Source organism: Rhamphochromis sp. 'chilingali' (assembly GCF_963969265.1).
Source record: "Rhamphochromis sp. 'chilingali' genome assembly, chromosome: 11".
Lineage (NCBI taxonomy): Eukaryota > Metazoa > Chordata > Actinopteri > Cichliformes > Cichlidae > Rhamphochromis > Rhamphochromis sp. 'chilingali'.
This window is the reverse complement of record NC_137938.1, coordinates 32,399,448-32,416,698: the sequence shown is the minus strand read 5'-3', so window position 1 is coordinate 32,416,698 and position 17,251 is coordinate 32,399,448. Positions and strand designations below refer to the sequence as shown.

At 41.5% G+C, this 17,251-nt stretch overlaps 1 protein-coding gene across 4 annotated transcripts in view; it reads left to right on the top strand.

Annotated features, from left to right (window-relative positions):
- Positions 1-17,121, top strand: part of scap (SREBF chaperone) — a 30,230-nt gene extending 13,109 nt beyond the window's left edge. For 3 of the 4 annotated variants that reach the window (XM_080897425.1, XM_080897426.1, XM_080897424.1), the window contains 17 exons: positions 262-434; positions 3,105-3,231; positions 4,929-5,041; positions 5,129-5,223; positions 5,375-5,473; positions 5,791-6,003; positions 6,413-6,798; positions 7,281-7,430; positions 10,456-10,657; positions 11,221-11,336; positions 11,900-12,443; positions 12,535-12,620; positions 13,007-13,089; positions 13,342-13,508; positions 13,697-13,777; positions 13,949-14,155; positions 14,541-17,121. In XM_080897425.1, the coding sequence (XP_080753551.1) occupies positions 262-434; positions 3,105-3,231; positions 4,929-5,041; positions 5,129-5,223; positions 5,375-5,473; positions 5,791-6,003; positions 6,413-6,798; positions 7,281-7,430; positions 10,456-10,657; positions 11,221-11,336; positions 11,900-12,443; positions 12,535-12,620; positions 13,007-13,089; positions 13,342-13,508; positions 13,697-13,777; positions 13,949-14,155; positions 14,541-14,786 (3,088 nt within the window). In that variant the 3' untranslated portion in view covers positions 14,787-17,121. The remainder of the gene's footprint in view (positions 1-261; positions 435-3,104; positions 3,232-4,928; positions 5,042-5,128; positions 5,224-5,374; positions 5,474-5,790; positions 6,004-6,412; positions 6,799-7,280; positions 7,431-10,455; positions 10,658-11,220; positions 11,337-11,899; positions 12,444-12,534; positions 12,621-13,006; positions 13,090-13,341; positions 13,509-13,696; positions 13,778-13,948; positions 14,156-14,540) is intronic. The other variant, XM_080897427.1, reaches the window with a different exon arrangement.
- The last annotated feature ends 130 nt before the right edge of the window (positions 17,122-17,251 follow it).

Here is a 17,251-nt window from a genome sequence, read left to right as displayed (position 1 = left end):
AACCAACTCTGGAAACTAACTGAAACTGAGATCTACAAACTAACTCTGGAGCCTGAACAGAGTAGGAGTCTGTGACTTAGGTTTTGCATTTTATTGTATTTCACTTTTTCAATAGAACGGCATAAATAGTCAGAACTGTCTTCTCCTTGGATTAATGGCATCTGTCCCTCAAGGCAAAGTGTCTGTTTCTCAAAATTTAAAATGGAGTGATGAAGTTTGTTACTCCATGTGACGATGATTAATTGTTATTTGTGTGTCCAGGTTCCTAGGCAGCCTACGGGCCCGCCTGAAGCAGCTTCACCCATCCGCCAACTGCACCCTCAGAGATGACCACATGGTTCACGTCCACTTCAAGGAGGAGATCGGCATTGCTGAACTCATCCCGCTCGTCACCACATACATCATTCTTTTTGCCTACATCTACTTCTCTACACGTTAGTCCAACTCCCTTTAAATCTGCTTTGTACTCGGTGCATGTTCAAACATCTCGACTCCCCCCACCACTACCACTTGTTTGCACACCTCACCATAGTTAAAACAGAAAAGTGCCAGAGAATGAGGGCAAAACGTGCTGTGCCCTTTTGTGTGCACAAGTGTTTGGGTGCCAAGGTTGTCCCTGTCTGCTGCAGGGATAATCCTCACATGGGAACATTGCACACCGCTGTAAGAATGCAGCCACCAAACCATCGGCAGCTTGCCAGCACAAACATTAGCTCAGGGAACAAACACACACACTCGTGCACACAGACACACACACCGTCCAAGTACTCAAATGAATTTTCACCTGCAAGGTGGTTAAATTACTCACATTTGGCTCCTGATATGCACTTGTAATTGCAGTATAATAATTTAGATAATTATTCAATGAGACTACCGTATTTCCCGGACTACAAAGCGCACCTGAATATTAGCCACACAAGCTAAAATCAGGGGAAAATCCTGTTTTGTACATACATTAGCCGCACCTGACCAAAAGCCGCAGGTGTTTCAATGTTGACTTATCATATGTAAGAGAATGTGCACAAAGGAATTGTCAGGAAAGAGATGGCTGTTTGGAGACACACCCCTTTTATTAATATTTTGAAAAACAAGTTATGGGTACATATTTGCACATGTAGTACATAACAGTAACCTACAGCACACCAGAAAAATAGATTCGGACTACCTTTTAGGCTCAGGTGCAGTGACACGGCTTTAACAAGAAGAAAAGTCAGTCATTCACCACCATCTTTCTCTTCTTCCTGCGCACTAAAACCACCAAAGTCCTCTCCTCCAGTGTCGGATACAAACAGGCTCAGGATGGCTTCGTCATCCACTCTCAGCTTCTCTCCTTCGTTGTCAGTGTCAGAGTCGAACACCCTCAGAAGGGCCGTGGCGGTGTCCTCCTCTCCATCATCAGTCCAGCCCTTCAAAATCCGTTGGTGATCGTGGATGTTTTCACACTTTTCCACGCTGTCAGATTCCACCGGTGGAGTTGGGCATAACTTGCTTTTCGCAAGTTTATCGCCGCTCATCATCCACGCCTCCCGCTGAATGCGTAGCGCTACTTTGAAGTTTGTTTTTCGCGCTACTTCGTACGGCACTACGTTGCCTGGCGGACGGACATGTGACTAACATACCACTCTTGAACCCCGATCCTTCCGCCAGGCAACGTAGTGCCGTACAACAGCGGAACAAACAAAACAAATCGTCTTACGATATGACAAAAATCACGGACAATCCATTGAACCCTGCGGCTTTTAGTCAGGTGCGGCTTTTCTAAGCTTGTGCAAAAAGTAGCGGCTTATAGCCCGACAATTACGGTAATGTTTCTTAATGAACCCAAAAGAGAGCCATAATATTCTATAATAATACCGGAACACCTTGTGATCACAGAAAACATGAGGTAAACACAAGTGTAAGGTTTTATTTTGATGTCAGTATCTCCAAAGCTTCAGAGAAATACCTTGATGTTTGTTGTTAGCACATCTTTCCTGCTCTTGGCACGTTCATGCTGTTTTGAATTCTCAGTAACACAATATTTGTTGTTAAACAGTGAAACAAGCAAGAAATCACACACACACACAAAACCCATTACAATCAATGCAAACACAATTTTTCACTTTGCTAGTAAAATGCTGATATCCTCTGAAAATGTAACCATTCAGAGATGTTGAATAAATGGCTGTGCTGTAATTTTGACCACCAGAGAAATATTTAGCATGTCGCTTTTCTATGATTCAGATTTTTAGCATTTTTCATAGGGGTTTTTTTTTTTGTTTTTTTTAGCATAGTAACCAACATTGCCTGACTTTTATGCCAACTGAAAAGTGAAGAAACTTTGATTACACGTCAGAGCAGACTGGGCTGCTAGTGTCTCAGACAGTGAAGTGGTGCTGCGCAAAGTACAGTTTAAGGAAAAATTCTTCATGAAATTCACATTAAACAGTAAAAAGAAGGGAATTTTATTTGGGACGTGTGATATGAAACGGGGTCTGTGCAGCATTAGACAGTGGAAAGAATGTGTGAGAAAGATGAAGCACACAGTCTTTATTTCTGTTCTCCTGAGGTTCGAGGAAAGCTGAGAGGTCAGAAGGGTCCACGATGTTTCTTTGCTCCGATAATAAAACGGAGCTTTCTTTCTTATGTTGAGTCTGTTTAAGTTTCATTCTTATTTTTGATACATCGGGGTCAGAAAGTTCAGTTATTTGTCTCACCATTGTTTTGCTATCTGTTCCCTTCTGAGAAAGACCTCTCCTTCCAGTCTGGAAAATCAGAGTGTACACTTGAGGCTGCCTTGGAAAACTGTAATTGAACAAACATCTGTTACAACAATATGCAGCTGCTGTTTTATTTTACAGTGTAGTCATTTTCAGAATTGTCATTTCAAAGAAAACCTGCAAGTTTGAGAAATGGATAGCCTGTACAGTTTCATTTCATAACCCCTGCATATTTTATCAGCAAGCCTAGTGTTCAGTGTCATCACCTGCCATCTAGAAATGTAATTTTGGAAATGCTTAAACGCCTTCTCTACATGATCACCATCATTTGATTTAAGACAAGGTCTGGCTGAGGATTTGAATAGTTGTACAGTCCTCAACATATCATCTTTTTCTTCCTTGCAGGTAAGATCGACATGGTGAAATCTAAGTGGGGCCTTGCTCTGGCTGCTGTGGTCACAGTGCTCAGCTCTCTGCTCATGTCTGTGGGTCTGTGTACACTGTTTGGACTGACACCCACACTTAATGGAGGGTAAAAACCATTTTCTACATACTTGAGTGTCTGAAGATTACTAAAGGGGTCTGGTCTCTGCTCTTGTTCATCTGCCAGGAACAGTAACGCACATGCCATTTTGGCAGCAGATGCTTATTAGATTTCAGCCTAAAACTTAAGCCAAGGAATGCAGAGACTGTTTCAAAAATCAGGCAGCCAAGAAAACAGTTTAATCAAGACGCAGCAAAAATGTATGTTTGCATCACTGAGAGCAACTTGGTACTTGTACTTTCATGACTTATACTCATTGTTTCCCTTGATTACACCAAAGCAAGGAATCAGTTTCATTACAGTCAGTGCCATTTTTTTTTTAAAGTAAAACATTGTTTTGTTTTGTTTTCTTCTCGTGTTTGCATGTAGAAACTAATGCATATGGCATCATTGTATGTTAGTTAACTGAAGTAGCTTCCAGTGCTATTGCACTTACCTTCCACAGTAGCTTTAACTTCAGACTGTAGTGATTAGCACTTGAATGCTCCTTACACTTTTAAGTGCATGAACTGTTTTTACAGTACATTTTCTTTATTATGAATGCTGTTTAAACCAGCCTAAAAGCTGTCTTCATGCACGCTCAATCATCCAGGTAAGGAAGTCCTAAAAAATTCATTCTGTACGTCTGGATGTAGCGTTTTCAGGAAACTCTCTGAAAACACTATGTCCAAATGAACCGAGTCAACTCTTTGCGGCAGCCTGAAAACACTTACTAGCTAATATTTTTAAGAGGTTGAAGGATGAGTTTAACTTGTGAATCACTACTGAAATTATGTCTGCAGTAATTTCATTGTTCTCCTGCTCTTACTGACATTCAAATATATCCTGTTAATGTTAACACCTCTAGCTGGCTGTCAGTTGTATCCTTATTTTTACCAACTCACGTGCACGTACCTGACTTTTGACTTTCCTCTTCTTCTGTATTGATCGTACATGGAGTTCTATTAATGATCACTTCATGTGGGCAAACAGCATGTTAGTGTGTATGAAAAAGGAAGAACACTGTGTGGAAGTGGGATGGACTGAAATATGGGGCAGATGTATTCAGATACTGACGTTTAATGGCTGTCCAATCGTGAGCTGTTTATTAGGAAGCAGACCTCATGGCGTGACAGTGGTACTGTTAACCAGCCACTAAGATCCATGCAAGTCCTCCATGGGCTGTGAATGCCCAGGCCATGTGCTTGCATAAACACACATCAAGGCCAACGTACCAAAACTATGACTGCAACATGCAAATCTGCAGAGTCATAATCGACTCCACACACAAAGCTGGTGAGATACAGATAGTGTTGGGTGTGTGTGTGTGTTTTATTATGTACAGTGTTACTGAGTGTGTGTGTGACCCAGTTATACACTTGCCTCATCTAAAGCTTATCTATCCTGTCAAACTAATCTGTCACACATACTAATCTCAGGGAAATTCCCAGCTATGTGGGCCAAGAATTTAAAAAAAAAAGAAAAAAAGAAATTGAACCCTAAATGACTGATTTTATAACTAAAAAACAAACAAAACATAGGAGTGGACCACATACATTTTCTCGGTGCCTTGGCGGCTGCATTATTAAAGTACATTTGTGTTTGTAATTTAAACAGAATTCCACACAGTGGTAATGTGGTGAAAGTGTATATTACCAAAGATAACTGTACTCAAAGTTGAGGGTATTTTATTTTTCTCCCTGCAGTGAGATCTTCCCTTATCTGGTGGTGGTAATCGGGCTGGAGAACGTCTTGGTGCTCACCAAGTCTGTGGTTTCCACCCCTGTCGACCTCGAGGTCAAACTGCGCATAGCTCAAGGTAAGTTTGGAGAATGTAGTTTAGTCATGGCTTATTAAATATTGTGCATTTCTTTATTTTTCCCTGATTGTTGTTCTGTTTTTTCAGGCCTTAGTAATGAGAGCTGGTCTATCATGAAGAATATGGCCACTGAGCTGTGTATTATCCTCATTGGATATTTCACTCTTGTGCCAGCTATCCAGGTAAGAGGACAAATGCTGGAACTGTTGAAGGAAGTGCACCAGGAGAAAACTGTAGTTAAAGTTATTGTTATTAAATAAGCAAAGCATAATGCTAAATCAAGCCAGGTGGGAAATGCTTCTATGTGGTTAATGTCTCTTCTGTTTATTTTAGGAATTCTGTTTATTTGCTGTTGTGGGGCTGGTGTCTGACTTCTTCCTGCAGATGTTTTTCTTCACCACTGTACTATCTATAGACATTCGCCGCATGGAGGTGAGAAATGCATACTTTCAAATCCCCCCCCCCCCCCCCCCCACACACACACACACACACACACACACACACACACACAGTTAATATGCTGGACTCAACATTAGATTTAAGTAGCAAGAGTTTTATGTGATGTAAACCTTTGTGCACCAGGCAAGAACTGAGTTTAAAATAAAAAAAAAACAACAAAAAAACACAACCAGCACTGAGACACATAATCACTCTTGATATTTTCAGCATGTATTGTGAAGTTGACTTAAAATACAAAAAACGATGTTTTAAAAAAAAAAAAATGTGTGAACCTCATTATTTCCCTTTAGCTGGCTGACCTGAACCGCCGCCTGCCAGCTGAAGCAGGTATGCCTCCACCCAAGCCAGGCCCCCTGCGTACACGTGAGGTACCCCCTCCACCGCGACCCTCTCCGCATACAATCACTCTGCAGACACCAGCCTTTAGAAACTTGAGGCTCCCCAAGAGGCTGCGTGTGGTGTACTTCCTGGCTCGCACGCGCCTGGCTCAGCGCATCATCATGGTGAGAAGACAAATTCAGAACTGACTGTAAATGTTTTTGTGCACTTTGCTGCCATTTGTCTTCAACTGTCAGCTTCTAATTCTTTCATACAATGGCAAAGACTGACAAGATCTTTTTTTTTTTTTTTTTTTTTTTTTTTTTTTTTTTGGGTGGGGGGGTGAATGTCTGTTTCAGCTTTAAAACTAACAGAATAGCTTTTACAGTCTGCAAGCTTATTGCTGTGCCTACATAAAGCCAACAATGTATGTAAAGATGCCTATACTGTAAGGTGGATTCGTTTAATACAAGTATATACATACATTAGGTTAAAGTGGTCTAAATTAAGTAAATATCAGCTCGATGTAAAATGAAGCTGGCCACATATTCCAGCTAACTGATCAACATGACCTTTTTATTTTTTCATTTTTAGGCTGGCACAGTGATCTGGATTGGTATCCTTGTGTATACCGACCCAGCTGGAATCCGCACCTACCTGGCTGCACAGGTGTCTGAACAAAGCCCCTTAGGCGACACCGGGGGAGGTGGTCTGCCCCCACACCTGGGAGTGGCCCCGGTTTTTCGAGGTGGGGATCCTACCAGCACCTTGAGCATCCATCGTGCACCAGATCCAACTCCTTTACCTGAGAACCAATCGCAGGGACATCATGGCCCTCCAAGGGCAGGGCTCATTCCACAGTCCCCACCCGCTGTACCTCAGATTACCTGGGGGGAGGAGGATGAGGAGGGATGGAGGAGACTGTCCTTCAGGCACTGGCCATCACTCTTCAGTTACTACAACATCACTTTAGCAAAAAGGCGAGTGCTGCTGGGGAGTTTTTTGTTGTTGTTCGTCAGTCTGTTATTTTCTTAATTGGGAAACGGTATATTACACTGTAGTGGAGATCCCAAATTTTCCATAAAAGCAAGCAAAGCAGTTTAGATTTTCTTGCCTCGTTATGATACTGGTGCAGCATAATGTGTTGCTTCATTCCTGGCGTGTATGGGATGTTTCTGCAAAATGAAATGCTGCATTATGAAGTTTATATCAACTCCAAATAAAAGCTGGACAAAAAGAACAACTAATTTCTGTCAGCCATTCTCCACATGGAAAATGCAGCTACAAACAAGTAACCTACTTCAGTTATGTGCTTATGCGTTGTCCAACAAACACTTTCCCACTTTAAAGGTGTAAAAGCCAGGAACAATTTTTTTTGTTTCTTTTTTTTCTTAAGTCTTTAATTCTGCTTCGATGTTTCTTTCAGCTTCATTATGTCCACTATGTTATTGTCCTTTTACAGGTACATTAGCATCTTACCTGTCATCCCAATCACTGTTCATCTGACACCCCAGGAGGCCATTGACGCACGTCACCCTCAGGACACGAGACACCCTCAACCACCCATTCTCAAGGTTTCTGCTGACTTGCAGACAGACCTCACCCTCTACAAGTTAGTAGTCAGAAAGACACAGACATCTACCCGCTTTAAGTTTGAACTGCCTCACAAACTCTTTGATTAACCTGCATGCCTTAAGGTGTTAAAAGGGTAACTTTTGATTATTTAAATCCAGCAGATTTTCCATCAGTGTGGCTACTTGAGTTGTTTGCCCCTACTATTCTAGAGACTCGCATTGAAAAGGACGTTTCTCAAAGCAACATAAGCCTCCTACAGCTCTCCAAACAAGAAATGAAAGGATTTCTGTGAAAACGTTGATCTGACCAAATATATGCATGTAGGATCTACAGGCAGGGCAGCTTACCACCTGTTGGGTCATGTTAATCCCCGCTTGTTTGGGTACTTGTTGTTTTGGGTTCCTGCTGTTATTATTAGTTCATGAGGAAGTTATTTATGTGTAATATGTAGACACATGCTTAACGAAATAAGGGGGAAATGCTGAAATCTCAGAATCCTCTGAATGCTAAATTACCTGCCTTAATTAGTATCTTATGAAAGAAGGTACAGATGAACCAGCTCTGATTGTTTTTATGAGTTCATATAATTTTTTTGTTTTAGACAAATTTACAAAGAAACATAATTTTCTTAGCCTAATTGAATGAGTGATATCTTTTTCAGGCCCTAGCTTTTCTTAGTTTCAGTTCAGTTTAGCGATCACTGTTTTTGCACATGGTTAGAAAAAAACAAACCTTGACGTCACACAGCTGAGTGTAAATAGGGGCCACGGCAGGTAAAGGACCTTGACCTTCACACTTTGTACCTGTGTCATTGAACCGATTGCACCTTGGACACTGAAGCCTTTAAGTTCCTTCTGCAGTTTTGCTGAAGTTGGAGCAGTGAAGTACAATAGCATTTAGGGCATTTGAGCCATTCAGGTTTAGTTTTCCAGACATGAAATAACATAATTTTGGACTAAAATCTCTTTTTTTCAGCTGCAGTCTTAGTCTGTCTGCGGAACTGCTCTTGGAGGCTTATAACAGCCTCATCTATCTGCCGCAACAACACTGTACCGTGTTGTGTAAACCAGTCTGTCACCTTGACATAAGTGTGATGTTTTTGGTCATCTTTGGACTGCAGATATGATTGCTATCAGCAGTTTGGTCGGGGTCGTGACCTTCACAGTTGGGAATTGGCAACTGACATCAACACTGGTTTCGATAGATGGAAGGCCAGACTGATAAAGGTGTTACAAGGGAATTCTCTGTACTTTTAATCTGGAGCAAAGATCTTTACATGTAACAAACGAGTCAGCGTAGCCTTGTCTTGTTTAAGAGAAGTTTTGAACTGGATAAAGTCTCTCATCCTACTTTTGTGTGATCATACACGAGCGATTTCACAGACTAACACAAGAAGAGCGTTCCAGTGTTCCGCTTAACACAAGTTTTTCTTCTTTTTTGAAAGACATGGGGAAATTATATTTCCTTTTAAAACCATCTTGATCAAAAGCAACTTTAAACAGGAAAAAAGACAGCTAAAATAAAAAATTGTGCAATCAGTGGTTAAAGTTAATGACACAGTTTGAACCAGTTAATACTGACTCCATCTCATCTGTTTCTGATTTTACCTTCGAAAACCGCTGGATGTTTGTGTGAAGTAACCGTAGTGTGTAATAGGTCTGAAGACAGGATTAGAGTTCATCATCATTTGTGCTGTTTCTTCTTTTTTTTTATTTTTTTTTTTTTTTAGAGTAACATCTAAAATGAGTTTATAAATAAAAGTACATGGCAAGGACTGAAATGCAAACTCAAGTTTCCTCCTGTTCATTCTCACTGCTGTTCATCTGTTTGTATTGAACAAGTTCAAAAATCCCACTACATCATCACCAGAAACCAATGAGCTACACATCTCCCTCACAAGTGGCTACAGTCCAAAACGGAGCTAAAAGAAAGTGAATATTTTGCTGTTTATATTGTGAACATGAGTAAAACTGCAAATAAATGGCAACGTTGCCCCAGAGGTGCTGGATGTGTAAATAAGCAACTGTGTGTCAATGTTGGTTCCCCAACTCGTTTCTGCTGCCAGTAATTCTCCTGTTATTGCAGTTAAAGTGTTTTTAAAAGCTAACAGAAGTACACAGACTGCCTTGTTTTTGTTTCTGCATGAGTTTAAATGATGTCAGGGACTTTAGATGGATTTTACTCATTGGAAAACAAATGGCCAAAAAAGTAGCCATTAGCAAAATAAAGATAAGCACAGAAAGTAGTAGTAGTAGTAGTAGTAGTAGTAACCCTTAAAGCTCTTTTTCTGAACTGAGGAGTTTGTCCCATATTGGCCTGTTTGTAGAACAAGATTACTGACTGTGCATCAGATGTTTGTGCGATGTTTGTTTCCCTATACAGCTGCATTTCCAAAAATCCTGGCCGTCAAAATGTTCCCTTCATGGGGGAAAGGGTTAAAGCTCTACTTTCACAATGCAGATGTGAGGTTGTGTTTTTTTTGTTTTTTGTTTTTTTAAGCAGAGAAAGTCAACACTCCTCTGCCAGGTTATCATCACATTAGCTCCACATTCCACAGAAGAGCTGGCACATGCGCTGTTTCATGGTTTTTCTTTTCCAAGCGGTCAGTTCCACATATTGTGAGTTAGATTTGTACAGTTGTACTTGTTCAACACACAAACTATATAAACATGTGAGTGTGCAGCTGCAGAACAATGTTTTAGGTAAACATCGAGATCTGTTGTCAGTTATGAACAGTTTCTCACTTTGCTGCTTGATCTTTATACACTAGTTGGGCTATTTACTCATCTGACTGAAAGTGTCCAGATAATATTTTAGGAAACTCAGCATCTCCACAGTATTTTGTGAGAGATAAAAAGTCTGTTAGAGATCTAGAGCTTCAATTAAAAGGGTGAATTCATGGAACAGATGACACACAACAAATGTGCAGTACATTGAAAGATTTTGTGAAGGAGTTGACGAGCATATACAGAAGTTCAGCTTCTGTGTGATTGTTTCTGGTAAATGTGTCGTAGTGTGGTGGCACTGCACTCCTGACTCTTTTGTGTTGTCTTTGGATCCAGGGTGGCAGCTCTGGGCCTGGCTGCGGGTGTCCTGCTGGTTCTGCTGCTCTTCTGTCTGTATCGCGTTCTCTGCCCACGAAACTACGGTCAGAATGGTGTCCCTCACGGGCGGCGGCGGCGAGGGGACCTGCCCTGTGACGATTACGGCTATTCACCACCTGTCAGCGAGATCTCACCACTGCTGCTGAGGGGCCACAGTATGGTGAGACTAAGATGGAGACGCCGCAGTCTTTGTTTGTCCACCAAACAAACTCATAAGAAAGGCAACACTGTGCATATATAAAGAAAAAATAGCATGTGTTGTTTATTTAGTCAGATTTATTTGCACACTCCCTCTTTCCCTTGTCTTTATTTTTTTTAACAATGTTAGTTAATTTGTATTTCAGATGTATTTTAAGACCAGATCTCATCTGTGGTGCAGATAAATCCAGTGTTAATGAGTTCAGTTGCAATGACTCAGATACTGTAATTATATAAAATCTGCTTAGCAAATATAGATTAAATGTCAATTTGAAAAAAGGGTAAAACAAACAGCTGATTCCTATGCTTTATAGCGATTTTAAAAGATACAGAAATGTGTTTGTGCTGTGTTGAGGTTTAAGCCAAGAGTACACTCACACTTGCTCATAGTACTATACTACAGTACAGGGTGGGCCATTTAAAACAAAAATGCTGAATTTAATAAATGTGTATTAATTTCTTTTTTTGGCTGATCGCTTTAGTCTTATTTAAACCGGCTTCCTGCTCCATGTTTCCGTCCTGTAGGATATCGAGTGTTTGGCTAGCGATGGGATGCTGTTAGCTAGCTGCTGCCTGGCTGGACAGATCCGGGTTTGGGACGCACAGACTGGGGACTGCTTGACTGTCATTCCAAATCATGGGTGAGACACTCTTAATATCTTGTTTTAAAAACATTTCAATGTCATATTGATCTGTGAGATGTTTCCAGATTTGCTTTTACATTGTTAGGAATTGTTTGTTTTTGTTTGGTTTTTTTTCCATTAAGTAAAATTTAGTTTAAAAACAATCTGTCAGTTTAGGAAATTTGAGGCTGAAAATTGATTGTATTAAAGTGAATATGTTGGAGATGTCAGGCAGAAGAGGAAGTCTACAGAGGTTCATGGATGTAGTGAGAAAGGACACTCAGAGGGTTGCTATGACAGAGGATGCTGGGATAGGGTGAGATGGAGGCTGGTGATCATCTGTGCTGACCACTAAAGGAAACAACTGAAAGTAGTAGTCATGATCTGGAATATGCAGTGAGCAGGGACAATCTGGTATTCATGGGTGGTTTTTAGATTATCAATTTATTTTTGCCTATCAGACCTTTTGTGTGTTAATGTTTGCCAGTAAATCTGCAAACGTAAAGTCAGTTTATCTCTTCAAGTCATGCTAATGTTGTTTTTTTTTTTTTGTTTTTTTTGTTTTTTTTCCTCCTTCTCAGGCTGAGGCGGAGCAGCAGCAGTGGCTGCTGGGACCACCGGAATGGCTGGGACAGCATGACCGGGGCTCAAGAATCAGAGTGTTTGAGTCCTGAACGAGACATCTCGTTTAATGGAGACGGGCTGACAGAGGACGAGCTCTACCCAGTAAGACGCCGCACCACGCCCAGTCGTCCCACTCTTTTCATTGACCAGCCCGATCTCACCCCGCTCATTGACACCAACTTCACCTCCCAGCCCCCTTCCCACCTGTCCACCGCACCCAGAGCAGGCTTTGATTTTGGAGGACTGGTGGAGCGTGCCTACATGGAGCACGAGCCCCCATCACCATCTACCTACGCCTCTCCGTCCTCAGCCTCCTCCTCGCCCCCATCAGGCGCTCAACTCCAGAGGAGTCCGAGCTTAGGGGAAGCAGCTACACCTGTAATCCAAGAAAGATCCCCGATGGCTGGGGCGCAAGCGGCAGGAGACTGGGAAAGTTCTGTCTGGGCCATGGAGCTCAGAGGAAATCTGATAGCTGCCGGGAGGAGCAGCGGCAAACTGGAGGTTTGTAAAAATTTCACATGTCACTCTGAAAAAAGTCATACTCTTGATCCGCTGGTGTTTAGAATCACTGTACAATTGCATCTGGTTACAGCTGTGGGATGCAGTGGAAGGGTGGCTACGCTGCAGCAATGAAGACGGTGTTTCTGGGATCACAGCTCTGGCCTTTCTCAACAACAGGTTAAACACATACGTGCTCTAAATCGGCAAAAAATATTTTTCGGTCATTTTAATGGCACACTATTTTATTTTATGTAATTTTCCAACCTCTTAAAAGATGTTACTTGCTTCTATAACATTAGATTGTAACACATCAGATGTATGCTGTAAATTGTAAATGGCCTGTATTTGTATAGCGCTTTACTTAGTCCCTATGGACCCCAAAGCGCTTTACACTACATTCAGTCATCCACCCATTCACACACACACATTCACACACTGGTGATGGCAGCTACATTGTAGCCACAGCTGCCCTTGGGCACACTGACAGAGATTCAAAAGTGTGTCATCCTACTTGTGGCTACTATGGCGGCTGTTCTTTATTCGGAGTGTCTCTTCCTTCCCAGAATTGTGGCAGCTAGGCTGAACGGGTCCTTGGATTTCTTCACTGTTGAGATGAACAAACCTCTGGGTCTGCTGCAGTACAGAGGTGAGGCTTGAAATGTTTCTGCATCAGTGTTGTATGAGTTAGATTTTTAATTGGTGAAAAATGTACAGTATGAGTTTTTTTTTTTTTTTGTTTTTTTTGTTTGTTTTTTAATTTAAAAAGAAAATGAGATGAGGTAAACCTAAGTGGAGGGTTTTTCTAGTTTTGTGGGGGGGGGGTTTTTTCTTTTTTTTTTTTTTTCTTTTTTTTTTTTTTTTCCCCCCTCTTCCTCACGTAAATAATTTTTCCCTCCAGGTCCCCCTGGGCGAAGCAGCATGCCTCAGTCTCCCTGTTACAGCAGTGAGGATGTGATCAGCTGCCAGCTCACACGCTCCGTACAGTGTGCTCACCAAAAGCCGATCACGGTGCTTCGTGCAGCTGCCGGCAGAGTCGTCACTGGCAGCCAAGACCACACAGTCCGGGTAACAGACCTGCACTCTGTCCTTTTTATTTCAAGTACAACAAATATTGTTTTGATTTCTCATTAAACTCAATAGAATGGATCTTACTGGCAGTAAAAAAAATAAAATAAAAAATATGAGCAAACTCCAAAAGCAGTCTTTGTGATAGTGCTTTTAATAGATCATCCTTATCTGCGTGTGCTGTTTAGGTTTATCGACTGGAGGACTCTTGCTGCCTCTTTACCCTGCAAGGTCACTCTGGAGGGATTACAGCCATCTACTTAGACCAGGTCAGCAATATCCCCGCGTCTCGTAACATTTCATATTGTGATAACGGAGGCATTGGTGAATATTTTCTCTAAAAACCGTGGGTCAAAATAGAGGAATTACCAAAGTAAAACCACGAAGTTGTTTCATGAAACAGTAAATTAGACTCTCAATTACAAACTTTTTCCTCTCAGACGATGGTTCTAGCAAGCGGTGGGCAGGACGGCGCCATCTGCTTGTGGGATGTCCTGACAGGGAGCCGAGTCAGCCATGTTTACGGTCACTGTGGTGATGTCACCTCGCTGGTGTGTACAACCTCTTGTGTCATCAGCTCAGGACTGGATGACCTCATCTGTATCTGGGACCGCAGCACTGGAATCAAGCTGTACTCAATACAGCAGGTACTGTGCTCAGTCTCCTTCACGTCTTTATTTCTTTAACTCTCTAAAGCCTAACCTGGCATCAGACAGGTGTTTTGCAATTATTATTTTTTCAACAGTGTAATTCCCTGTAACTCCAAAATTCCAACTGTTTAGCTCCCTTTAACTGTCTCCTGTTTGCATACCCAACTGGCCATATTCAGTGTGATAGTACTCGGCTGTGTCTCTATATCTGACAGAGACTAAAGAAACTCTCCTTAGTCATCACAAAAAGCTTTCCAAAAATGTCCTGATTTCTAATCCTTTACATGATAAGCTTAATTTCTCAAGAATACAAACAGTAGTTGGAGCCCTTAAAATGCGTTACACAGCAGTCTGTTATCAGCTTCTCTTTTCTTCCCACCAGGAGGTGGGTTGCGGGGCCAGTCTGGGTGTGATCTCAGAGTCTCTGCTGGTGACAGGGGGGCAGGGCTGCGTCTCCTTCTGGGACCTGAATTTCGGCGACCTGCTGCAGACGGTGTACCTGGGTCAGAGTAGCGACGGTCAGGGTGTCCGGCAGCTGCTGGTGCTGGACAACGCCGCCATCGTTTGCGACTTTGGCAGCGAGCTCAGCTTGGTCTACGTTCCCTCGGTGTTGGAGAAACTGGACTGAGAAGGGCTGGCAGCTATCAGTGGGAACAGTCAAAGGATCCAGTTTTTGCTTTGTTTCGTTGCTTCTGGCGTTTGGATGATGTGCGATCATTAGATACAAGACTATCTGTTTTAACAGGGAGGTGTTTTAAAGTCTGAATATCATGAGGAAAAACTGGCCGTTGAACCTACTGCGTTTTATCAGAGCCATCTTGCTGACGTTACGGAAGGTCACGAGTTTGGTTAAGGTTGGATTTTTCTCACTTGAAGGGAGCTCGCCAGTTCTGAGTTTGTGCTTTTTGTGCACGCACATTTGTTTTTGCAGATCTGCCCTCTATGCTGCTCACACAGGGCGGGGGGAGGCTTGTGACCCCACCCACCCAGAGAGGAGGACCATAGAGCTCCTCTTTTTTGTTTTGTTTTCTTTCTTTTTAATATTCCTGCTGTGCCGTGCGCTCAACAGCGAAGTGCAGCCACAGAGAGCTCGACAGGTCCATCGCCTGCGGGGATGAATTGAGCGTGTGTGTGTGTGAGAGAGAGATTGAATGAGTTTAGACCCTTTTTATAGTAAAACTGCTGAGAACAAAAGTTGATTGGTTATGTGTGCGTTTGTGTGAGGGAGAACCAATGATTACTGTATAAACTAAACCTCCAGAGGGGGCTGTTTTTATGTCTACATTTATTATTTATTAGCGATACTTTTTTTTTTTTTTTTTTCCCTTTTTGAGTAACAGTTTGTATATGAATGACTAATCACAACTTTTAAATAAGACCATAATAATGTGGAAAAGGTGACTTAAATGTAAGAAGGTGTTTATTTGTTTGGCAGCACTGGGCTTTTGGTTGTTTGTAACACTGAGGTGGAAACACGTGTGTTTGTAGATTTGGAGGCCGCAGGGAGGCAGAAAGGGTTCCTCCTTTACCCCATCCTCGGCCTCTGACTCTGGGGTTACTGATGCTGTATGAGGGGCTGCTTTTCCCCAGTGTGTTACACCTTCATCAGGCTACCTCCATTTTTCAAATAGCTTGAATTTTGGATGACTGATGTTGCTTTTTTTATATATAAATGCATTCTGTGCTTTAGAGTTTTGTTTTTTTTTTGTTTGTTTTTAAATCACCATTTAGCCATAACTTGGTCACCTGATATCATTTTTAATCCACAATCTTTAATTCAAGCCACAAAGGGTGACACAACCTTGTCGACTACTTGGATCACGTTAGATATACTGTGTGTATATTTTTAGTTTTTGGTATGTTGTTGATGCACGCTTAAGCAGAGTTTGTCCTGAAACCTGTTCTTCTTTTCTTTCTTTTTTTTTTCTTTCTTTTTTTTTTTCTTTTTTTTCAGCGACCAGTTGGTAAAAATCTGAAGGAAGGTAACAGTGAATGCATCCTGTCCCTAATTTTGCATAATACTAGTACATTTTAAAACAGTTTGCAGTATTGATGTTGGATTTTTCACATCAGGAATGGGTTTGAGATATAACCTTTTCAAAATTTGGACCTGACACATGTGACACTGTTCAGATAATCTTTTCCTGAAACACACGCAGTATTATATCACACATTTTTTAATTAAGTCTTTTTAATTGGACTAAACAGGAAATGTCAATAGTATTTTCAGTCAGTTTTTCCACTATTAGTCATACAGTTGCTCTCTGTCAGGTATGAATGTTTTCAAACACTTGCTAGACGCCTTAAGAAACCAGACAAAAGCAATGCATGTCAATCATTGTTTTGTAGCGTGTATAATATGAAGCTTCTGTCTGAACATCGAGTAAAGAGCCTTTTGTACTTATTCTGCACACAAGGTGAAAATCCTGTCAATACTGAAACTGTTAAATTCTTAAACTCAACAAGCCAAGTATTTATGAAAGCAATGCATTTTTCAACATTTAACCCCCTCGTTTTTGAGTCTGTGCCTGAACTTCACTTTTTTACTCTGGGTAGAAAGAATGCAATCCTGCAGGTTAAAGATTTTTCTCTGATGCCAACAACATCCACAATGTCCAGAATGTATTTTCTCCCAGTTGTCATCTGTTGTTTCTATCTGTATGTCCTGAATGTCGTCTCAGAAAATCCGTTAAAAGACCTGCACCTGATCCCTGCGGTCACAACACTAACTCCTTTCATCTCTAACCCTCTGATGTACAAGCTCACACACATTTTTAGGCACTTTGTTTTTGCAATTTCAGCTTGTATGCAGAAGAGTCGGATGTAACTGGACTTAAAGTTCACACCTGCAGCGCTGTTATACACGCACGTGACATATAGACTGCAGCGCTTGTTCCTCTCGGATGCAGCGACCAGAGTTTCTTTTCCAGAAACAAGCTGATGATTATCGTATGATTTTTTTTTTTATTTTTTTATTTTTCCAACTGTAGCATCAGTATTCACATTTCAACTTCTGAGACAAATGGCACCTCCATCACAGAGGCCAGTAATGTGATCTTGCTGCTGTGGCTGTTTTATTAGCTTTGTGGTTTT